General features: G+C 35.3%; 2 protein-coding genes across 2 annotated transcripts; both read left to right on the top strand.

The window, feature by feature from the left end:
* The first annotated feature begins 1,145 nt into the window (after positions 1-1,145).
* LOC133829503 (uncharacterized) lies at positions 1,146-2,442 on the top strand. Its single transcript, XM_062259215.1, has 5 exons — positions 1,146-1,287; positions 1,367-1,582; positions 1,648-1,740; positions 1,823-1,927; positions 2,006-2,442. The coding sequence occupies exons 2-5, from the start codon at positions 1,412-1,414 to the stop codon at positions 2,348-2,350; spliced, it is 714 nt and encodes a 237-aa protein (XP_062115199.1). The 5' UTR covers positions 1,146-1,287; positions 1,367-1,411; the 3' UTR covers positions 2,351-2,442.
* A 2,771-nt stretch (positions 2,443-5,213) lies between these two features.
* Positions 5,214-7,156, top strand: LOC133831541 (glucan endo-1,3-beta-glucosidase, basic isoform-like). The gene is made up of 2 exons (XM_062261890.1): positions 5,214-5,391; positions 6,018-7,156. The coding sequence occupies exons 1-2, from the start codon at positions 5,289-5,291 to the stop codon at positions 6,959-6,961; spliced, it is 1,047 nt and encodes a 348-aa protein (XP_062117874.1). The 5' UTR covers positions 5,214-5,288; the 3' UTR covers positions 6,962-7,156.
* Positions 7,157-11,057: the final 3,901 nt, after the last annotated feature.

Below are 11,057 nucleotides of genomic sequence, written 5' to 3'. Positions count from 1 at the left end.
TGTCAAATTTAAATAAGTTTAATAATATTTACACTGAAATATATTATAGTTAGATATCATAAAACAACATAATTAACTTCAAAAAGCATAAGACATTAAAAAAACATATTTAATTATATTTGCTTTTTTCTTTGGTAATAAGAAATTATTACCAAAGATATAATAGTATTATTATCACATAGTGATAATATTATATTTTTTTAGTGTTCATCACAAGAAGCCTTAGACCCGTTTAGAGAGGGTGAGTCATTGAAGACTCTTACATTTGCCTCTCTCTGAATTAGGACACACACAAATTGATTGTAAGTTTGATGATTAGTGTTCCGTGCAGTGCTACATTCATACAATGTCGATCGACAAGAGTTGGATTAATTTGACAGATCGATTATCCGATGAGTATGAGGCTGGTGTGATGGATTTTCTCCAGAGAGCCCGGCAGTGCGTTGACTCAAGGGGATTGGTGAAATGTCCGTGTAGGAGGTGTGTCAACGTTGAATTTCAGACAATTGATGTATTAGAAAATCATCTTTTTGTAAATGGTTTTCTACGGAAATATACCAATTGGCATTGGCATGGAGAGGATGAAATAATACCAATGAGAGCTCGGATAGATCAAAATGATGAAGATGAGATGATGGATGTTCTCACTGATCTTATGCAAAATGACAATGACGAACAAGCGGAGAATGAGCGCGGTCAAGAGATACCTACAACTGACTACAGGAGTGGGCAACATTATAACGATTTGTTTGCTGAGATCGAGGCTCCATTATTCCCCGGGTGTCAAAATTACACTTCATTGAATTTCCTAGTGAAGTTAATGCATTTCAAAGTGTTGGGAAAAATTCCCAACAAAATATTTGATGGAATGCTGGAGTTGTTACATGATGCATTTCCAGCCCCAAATAAGCTTCCAAAATCGCACTATGCAGCGAAAAGGTTGTTGCGGAAACTTGGATTGGGCTACGAGTCAATCCATGTCTGCAAGCATGATTGCGCACTGTTTTGGAAAGAACATGCTGGAAAAAGCAAATGTCCTGTTTGTGGAGAGGATCGATGGGTGGACGCCATAAGGGATTGAACACGCGGGAAAAGAGGGAACAGTTGGGGCGTCCTCTCCCTCTCGAGTGGGATGTGCGGGGGAGAACATATAAAGAGATCGGAGAGTACAGCTCAAATTTCTCAAGAGAGCTCGGATTACTTGTTCGACAGTACACAGATCCGGACTGTCCTCAATGGTCAAAAGTACCAAATGCCTCGAAAGAAAGAATACTTGCACATTTGGAAGTAAGTAGTTTATGTATTTTTATCTTAATTCTTATTTTATGTTATATATGATATTTACTAATAAATGTTTGTAAATTAGGATGATTTGTTTGATATTGGGCGTACTAGATATGGAGAAGGGCATATGCCTGGGATCTTGAGAGGCATTGATACTTCGTGTGCTAAAAAGTATTCTGACTGGAAGTACGATATTAAAGAGCACTTAACGATTAATGGGCCACAAAATCGTTATGGTGGTTGCACGGATACGCAGTGGCAAAAAGCAATTGATTTTTTCCGTCGCCCAGAAATTACGGTATTAATTTCTTGCTAAACTTAACTATCTTAATTAAATATATTACTAACGATAACTTTTTGCAGAAACGTTCTGTGGTCAACAAGGAAAATAGAAAGAAATTGAAAGAGCTTAGCTATGGAGGTTCTCAGTCAATCCCAGCCTTACGCTATAAAAAGGTTAGTTAATTAATTATTTTTTAGTTTATTTTTCTTATTTACGTTTAATTATTAATTTTATAAAAATATATGTACGTGACAGCGCAATTTAGAGACTGGGCAACTTGAGTCCATCCCGGATAGCTGGATGGATACTCACCATAAATCAGGCACAGGGTGGGTGACAGAGACAGCAAAAAATACTTGGGTACGTTAAGTTTTTTTAAACATTTTTCAAATTTTTAATTGTTTCAAAATTTTAATTACATTATACATTGTATCACAGGAGGAATTGCGTGCATACCGCGACACACAGCAGACACAGGCAACTGATACTGAGAGTTCCACACCAGTTTCGAGTGCGCCTGAAGATGAAGACATATCTTTGGTACAAAATGTCTTCGGAAAACGACGGGGCCACCAGAAAGGATATGGACGTATCCTTAACATAAGGGACCGAACTCCATTTGATTTTCGTCCTTCACAAACTAGAGATGAAGAGTTGTCTGAGATGAGAGAGCGTCTTCGACAGTTAGAGGAGCATGTCCGGACTCATTGTATCACCCCGGGATCTCAATCTGCCCCACCACCACCACCCGATGATCCTGATGTTGGAGCACCGACTCAGTAGGACTTATGTATGAATTTTATTACAATTGACTATTACATTATCATGTTTAAGACAAGTCTTTATTTTAATTCAACGAATACACTCTTATGTTTTTTTTTTATATCTTTAATATAAGTGTTTTAATTTTATTCTATTTTCTTATATTTAATTCAAAATAAATAAATAAATAAGGGAATAACAAATATAAAAAAAAATTGGGGACAAGTCTATACCGAGGACATTGTCCTCGGTATATACCACCAAGATGTCGGTATGTACCAGTACGATGAGAAATTGAGGTTTGTTGTACCGAGGACATTTGTCACTTTCTACCGAGGACATTATCCTCGGTAAAACGTATACCGAGAACATTTTGAATGTCGTCGGTAGACGTTTTGTTTTTACCGACGCGGCTGTACCGACAACTTTATACCGACGACATTGTCTCGGTATAAGATATACCGAGGACATTTCGGCTTATACCGAGGACATTTGTTCTCGGTATAGGCCCTGATTTTTGTAGTGTCAATTGGCGAACAACTTGTAAAAGCTGACTATTCGACTACTTTTGTAAGCTGACGGCCACTTGGAAAATTTCATGTGACCCATGTTACTGCTCGGAATACCAAGACTTGGCTAATCTTCACTCTCTATTGGAGCTTCATCGCAAGCCTCCCATGCTAACAAAATAGCCAAGTCATGGTCTTGGTGGGAGTACAAGACTGGAAAGCCGCCCAGGCCGCCAACAAAATAACAGTCTTCTTTGGCTTTGTTTTTGTTTGGCACTACTTTGTTTCTTTTCTTTTCTTTTTTTGTTTTCTTTCGTGTGAGACAGATATGAGCACATCGATTAAGTACCTTTTTTTTATTAAATAAAACTGAAGAAAATTTGACCATAATATATAAAACGATAATAAACCAAACTTCAACCTAATAAAGACTAAATAAATTATATAATTAATAATTTATATATTTCACAACTTCAGAGTATGCCAAGTTTGTTCCTATAGAAGGGTAACAAGTTCCAACAAACTACTTACCATTTTAGGACAAGAAATAGTAAACGGTTTAAAATGTAGAAAAATATGTTAACCAACAAATTATAATTAAACCTCAATAAAGTATTACTCTATATTAGTATAATTATGTATAATCATACACAATTTTAGCTCCAATTTAGAAAAAAATTATAAATAAGAATAAATTACCCATTATAATAAATCATAATATTTCTTAATCCCGCATTTAAAAAATATTTCTCCATATGGTAATAATTATCTTAATATTATCTTTATATATATTTTCAATATGTACTTTGTAATTATACATTTATATCATTTTCATTTATCAATTATTACATATTGAATTTGACATGTTTTATCAATTATTATTTAATTTAAAATTTAAATAAATATATTTAAAATATTTTATAGACATAATTCTATTAAATTATAATAATAAAATATATTGATACCAGCATTATTAGATTTTACTATAAATAGTAACATAATAATAATTAAAACTAAGATATATACTCATCGTTCCAGCTAGTTCCAATTTAAAACATTGAAAAGTATAAAACCACGTTTGTTATGTAGCAAATATCTCACCAAAATGAAAAGGTGGTTTATCTTATTACCTTTTCACTAAAAAAATTCTTCATAAATTCTGAAAAAGAAAAAATTCTTTCACAACCACAAAATAAATTATTGATACAAAAATTGATATAATTTAAAAGGTTGTTAATATACTTGTTTCTAATTTTTATTCCATTCTCAAACCATTTAATTAATATATTCTGGCCCTTCTTTAGTCTCTACATTTAGTCAAATCATTGCAAGAAAGCTTTCACCATTAATTCTAACGATATATATTTTTGTACCTCAATCTTGTATTAATAACTATATTAATTTTTATAAATTAATTCGTTTTATAAATTTCTTTTTTGTTTCTAACATGAGAATCATTGTTAATCTTTTCATTTCAATGAAAGAACTCTAATTTTTATTTACAACTATCGAATTCTTAGACTTGAGAAGTAGTGCCAACTATCCAAATTATAAACCAAATATCATGATCAATAGATACATAGCAAAATTATATATATGGAAGACTTTTTAATAATTACTGTGGTACTAACAATTATAATGATGGTGCAACATAGTGACTTGGTATAGCAAGTCACCAATAAGTAAATATATATTTTTTATATTAATTTCAAATTTAGTTATTGTTTTTTTGTCATAATTAATATTGTTTCCAACTAATGAGAGACACTAACTATATTTAGAAATTTACATGTATTTGAAAAATGAAAAGTTTACAATATTATATTTTCATAATAAATACATGTTTTTCATTATGTAACCCTCCCAAAAATTTGAAAAAATTAAAATTTATTTTTAGAAATATTAATTAACAACTATAAATATGGACTATTGATTTTAATCAAATACTTAATATTAAAGTAATTATCCATAAATAGTAACAATTAAAAGTATAATAAATAAATTTTGATAACTTTGTACAAAATAGCATTCCAAAAATCCTAATTAACAACCTTCAACACACCTTATTAAAAATAAATTCCAGACATTTTGTTGAAAATTTTCGACATCCTATTTAGGAAGTTATTTTGGAAAATGTATTAAAAAAATATCAATTTGCAAAATAATATATTATATATCTTAATCAATTACCTTGTGAGTAGGGTTATCTAATCGATATTTTATAGCTTGGTTCAAATGAGTCAATTTGTATGGAGTGCTACAAAACGTTTTGGACGTATCTCCAAAAGTCTAGATATGCATGTGCATGCAAAATAGTAAATCTCTAATTTTCGACTATAAAAGGAGCTGCTGATCAAATCAGTTCTAATAACCAAAATTTAATTATCAAAATACCATCTTTATTATTAATTTATAGAGAGAAAGAGCTCTCTCTCATCTCATCACTATTTATGGCCAAGATGTATTCCCATGCAGCTGCCAATAATTTATCTATGGTCATTTCCACAATGCTCCTATTTGGGTTGCTGCTTATGTCAACTTTAGACACAACAGGTCATTCTCTCATCATCTCATTCTCTAATTACTACGTAAGTTTTTTAGAATGTTGCTATTTGACATCTTAAGGTGCCAAATACCACATGAGGTGTGTCGTCTCATGATTGGTTAGCGATACTTCATAATCTTTATTAAATTCAAATAAGTGGCATCCGATATTGGATTGCACCAATATCGGTATGCCACCTACTTGTGGTGTTGGGTATCAATTCTCTTCTTCTTATGTATTCACCATCATGTCATCATAATTTCATTGGTCTTCAATCAAATTAATGAATCAAAATCGGTTACTTATTATTTCTTGAGGATATTTTGATTGGAGTGTTGCTATTTGACACCTTATCAAGGCGACCAACACCACACAAAGTGACACCTGATAAATAGTTAGAGATATCTCATAATATTTATTAAATTCAATTATGTGCGATCCGATATTGAATTGCACCAATAGCGATACGCCACATCATTGTGGTGTTGGGCACTACTAGTACTCCTTAGCAATTCTCTTTTTATTGATGTGTTTATTTTTAATTATAATGAAAGTTTTATTTACACTACTTTTTGCATCAATTATTATAAACAAAATTACACATAATATTCATAATATTTAAACATGTATGCAGCTGCCCAAATTGGAGTTTGCTACGGACTGTTGGGCAACAACTTGCCACCTCCACAAGAAGTTGTGAATCTCTACAGACAGAACAACATCCGAAGAATGAGACTGTACGGTCAGAACGACGCCGTTTCTCAAGCTCTGAGAGGGACCAACATTGAGCTCATGCTGGGTGTACCGAATAATGCACTCGAAGGTATTGCCAACAGCCAATCGACAGCTGACAGGTGGATCCAAAACAACGTCAGAAACTACAACGACGTAAAGTTCAAGTACATCGCCGTGGGAAACGAAATCAACCCCTCCGATAGAGCTGCACAGTTTCTCGTTCCGGCCATGGAAAGGATCCAAAACGCCATCAACTCCGCTGGGCTTGGGAATCGGATCAAGGTCTCGACCTCGGTCCACACTGGAATCCTTGCCGACTCTTTCCCACCTTCTAAAGGTTCTTTTAGGTCCGACTTTAGGCCTATAATGAACCCTGTAATCCGGTTCTTGGTGAGCAACAGATCTCCATTGTTGCTCAACTTGTACCCTTACTTTAGTTACATTGGTAACACCAAGGACATTTCTCTTGACTATGCTCTGTTCAGATCCCAGTCGGTTGTGGTGAGAGACGGCCAAAATGAGTACCGAAATCTTTTTGATGCGATCTTGGATGCTGTGTATGCAGCTCTGGAGAAGTCCGGCGGAGGGTCTTTGGAGATTGTCATTTCGGAGACTGGTTGGCCTTCGGCTGGGGGAACAGCGACGTCGTTTGAGAACGCCAGGATTTATAATGGAAACTTGATTCAACATGTGAAGGGAGGGACTCCGAAGAGACCAGGGAAGCCTATTGAGACTTATTTGTTTGCCATGTTCAATGAGAACCAAAAGACCCCTGAATATGAGAAGCATTGGGGACTTTTCTTCCCCAACAAACAGCCCAAATACAATATTAATTTGAATTAATAAGTGTAGTGAGGATTATTGTGTTAAGTACGTACTTGATGTGTGTTGTGTAATAAGGACCAAGTTCATGATTTGTTTCTTTATATGATCCTATTTACATGTAATAATAATATAAAAGTTCACGTGAGAAGTCAGCATGGAAAAAGCAATGTTGGCTAACTCCGATAAATAAAGGGAAATTTGAGTTTTATGCTTGATGAGGTGTTTTGAATTAAAAAAATGTTAGGTTTTTCTAATTATTTCAAAAAATTATCAAATCTTTTGACAATACCAAAAATACATATCCCATAATTTTTTAAATCCACTTTCTCTTCTCTCTTCCCCCTCTCTCCCTCAATCCATTCCTCTCAACTCTCTCTCTAGAAAAAAAATTCTTGGGTAAGATAAAATATACGAGAACTCAATGTAATGACAAATATTTTTTACGCAGGACATTAAAATACTGCATTCAAACAAATCTGTACATGATTTTTTGGTTTTTTTTTTGCGATTTTTTTCAGATCTAAAACTTTGAAATCTGTAGAAAATCGATATGGTTCGATGGTGCTCGATGGGGCATTTAAAATCAAGATTTTCATGAAAAAATCGATGGTGGTTCGATATGGTGTTCGACTGCAAGATACGTAATTTTTCACTCGGACATCCGTTTGGGGTGATTTTTTTTTTTTTTGGTATTTTTTTTCAAGATCTACACGTTTGAGAAGTGTATATACACATTTGGGAAATGCAAATCTTGAAAAAATGCAAAACATACCTCATGTTCAAGATAATTTTTCAAGTTCTAAACTTTGAAAATATGTATGTGAACATCTAAAACGTGTAGATCTCAAAAAAAAAAATCACTCCAAACGGACACCCCAAGTGAAAAATTATGTGTCTTACAATAGTTGCACCGAACCACCATCGAACCAACATCGAGCAATGTCAATTTTTTAATGAAAATCTTGATTTTGAAGGCCCCATCGAGCTGGTATCGAGCACCATCAAGCAAAGTCAATTTTCTACAGATTTCAAAGTTTCATCAGAACTGAAAAATAACTTGAAAATCATGCCCAACTCGATGGTTGTTACATTATATGATCGTTTTATTGGGGTTTTTGTTTCTCTCAGAGAATTCTCTCTGGAGCCATGGCAAAGAGAACCAAAGCTCAGCGGCAAATCAAGAAATCGGGCAGCAAGAAGAAGACTGGTCCAACCTCATCGAATCCTGTGAAGAAGGTCAAAACGATCGATGAAATATTAGGGGTTCAGCCCATTGTTTTTTTCAGACGATGAAGAGGAAATCGATAGAAGTGAGAAGGTGGCTCTTGGTTCACCTTCTACTCCGAACACGGCAAGGGCAACAACTCAAGATGCAGAGGTGAATGCAGCAATTTCAGCTTATGAACGCCAATCGCAAATCTGTGAGCAAAAGATTAAATCAGGTAAGGCAGTGGTTTCTCCTCCCATTCTCATTTCCTCTTCTGTTAGGAATTCGAATGGAAAATTTGGGGAAGCGACTAATGGAAGGGCAGGGGGGAAGCTATCAAGATAGAGATGGAAGATATAGAAGAAGAGATAGCATTTTGGAATTCTGCAATGGTTTGCTATGTGTTAGGTGCCAATCCTCCACTAGGGGTCTTTGAGGGCTTTGTTAAGAGAATGTGGAAGGAGCAGGTAGATAGGGTGGGGCTGATCAATCATGGCATTTTCATTATTCGTTTCCACAGTGTGGAGAAGCGAGATGAGGTAATATCAGGGGGCTTCTTATTTTTTGATAAGAAACCTATAATCATGAAGCCGTGGGTTGCATCTGTAGACTTTAAAAAAGAGAATGTAGAGAAGGCACCAATATGGATACAACTAAAAGGTCTGGATCTTAAATATTGGGGGGAGAAAGCTCTGTTCAAGATACTTAGCCAAATAGGGAATCCGGTGATGGTGGACCAGATTACTCTGAGGAAAGAACGCTTGAATTTTCCGAGAGTCATGGTGGAGGTACACTTAAAACAGGATTTTCCTGAACTCATCTATTTCATAAATGAAAGAGATGAGGAAGTATCTATTTTTGTTGAGTATGAATGGAAGCCGACACTGTGTAGGAATTGCCAAGGATTGGGTCATGAGACAGGCATATGTAGAAAGCAACCAACTCAGAAGCAAGCTTGGGTTGTAAAACAGAATCCAGAGAAGGATACAAAGGAGAATTCTAAGAAGATACAGGATGAAGAAGGATTTCAAGAAGTTCAGAAAGGGTGGAGAGTCCGGATTCAAGAAGAAAACGCTATTCCTATTGGAAACAACTTCCAGATCCTGAGGAAATAGGGGAGTGCAGATGGAAATAAAGATAAGAGTGGAGGTGGGCGAGAGCCACCTCTTACTAATGGATAGAATTATGGCATGGAATGTCCGAGGGCTCAACAATCCAAACAAGCAAAATGAGATTAGATATTTAATCTCAAACAAGAAGATAGGATTGGTTGGGCTCTTGGAAACAAGGGTGAAAACCCAGAAGCTTGGCGAAGTATATACAAGAATGTTTGCAGGATGGTGTTTTTCTTTGAATAATGCATGGCACAAGGGAGGCCGAATAATAATTAGCTGGAATCCAACTATGTTTTAGGTGGATATTAGGCAGTGTTCAAGTCAAATGATGCATTTGGAGGTTAAGACCGGGAACAGAAATGAAGGTTTTTTGATTACTTTTGTGTATGCTTTCAATGATGCAAATGGTAGGAACTTACTGTGGAGGGATCTCAAAGGCTTATCAAACAGTATTAGGAAACCATGGGTGGTATTAGGAGACTTTAATGATATACTAAATTCAGAGGAAAGAGTGGGAAACCGGTCACAGGGAGCTGGGACTGCAGCTTTTAAAGAGTGCATTGAAGATTGTAAGCTTGAAGATGTCAAATACTTGGGTTGTTTTTTCTCATGGAATAACAAACAAGAAAAAAACAACAGAATATACTCCAAGCTAGACAGAGTAATGGCCAATCAAGAGTGGTTCACTAAATACGAGTTGGCAGAAGTTATGTTCTTACCTGAAGGAAGTCTGGATCATTCCCCAGCTGCTCTGACAGTATACCCAGAAGTTAGAGGAGGCAAACAACCACTCAAGTATTTCCGAATGTGGCAACAAGCACCAGATTTCAAACAAAAAGTACAGGGAAGTTGGGAACAGCCTTCTCAAGGTACGACTATGTTCAAGTTGGTTCAGAAACTAAAAAGACTTAAATCTGTTCTCAGGGACATAAATAAGAAAGATTTTGAGAATATCTCAGTTGCGGATTCATTAGCTTCTCAAGATTTACTCAGGAAACAACAGAGTTTACAGGAGGATCCATTTAATGTACAGCTGATAAAGCAAGAAGAAGAGGAAAGGCAGGTGTATTCGCATATTCATAACAGTTATATTTCCTTTCTGCACCAGAAATCAAGAATGGAATGGATTAAAAAAGGAGATGAAAATACTCAGCTGTTTTATTCAAGCATAAGAGCAAGGAGAGTAAGGAATAGAGTATATACAATACAAAACATGGCTGGGAATTGGGTAGAAAATCCTATGGAGGTAACTTCAGCTTTTTTACAATACTTTCAGCAACTATTGGGCTTAGGCTTGGCAGACAGAAGGAAAGTGAGATTAAATATAGTTGAAGCTGGGTGTGTGATAACAGAGGAAGATGGGAAATTTCTGGAGTCTGAATATACAAGTGAAGAAGTGAAAAAAGCCATATTTGATATACCAAGTATAAAAGCTCCTGGACCAGATGGTTACCCAAGCTGTTTCTTTCAGGATAATTGGGGGATAGTAGGGGAGGATGTGAGTGCAGCTGTATTGAACTTCCTTCATTCTGGGCAGTTGTTAAAAGAGTTGAATACTACAAGCTTAACTTTGATCCTGAAAACAAATTGTCCAACTGGAGTTACTGACTTTCGACCAATTGCATGTTGTAATGTGGTTTATAAAGTTGCTGCCAAGTTGATCTGTTCAAGGCTACGAAATATTTTACCTGGGTTGATAGCTGAGAATCATGGAGGTTTTATCAAAGGGAGATACATTTCTTACAATATTATGATTTGTCAGGATTTAGTAAGGCATTATGGGAGGAAAAAA

The sequence above is a fragment of the Humulus lupulus genome, chromosome 4 (genome assembly GCF_963169125.1).
Source record: "Humulus lupulus chromosome 4, drHumLupu1.1, whole genome shotgun sequence".
In the NCBI taxonomy this organism is placed as follows: Eukaryota; Viridiplantae; Streptophyta; class Magnoliopsida; order Rosales; family Cannabaceae; genus Humulus; species Humulus lupulus.
Note: the sequence above shows the minus strand (reverse complement) of the source record. Positions and strands in the feature narration are given on the sequence as shown.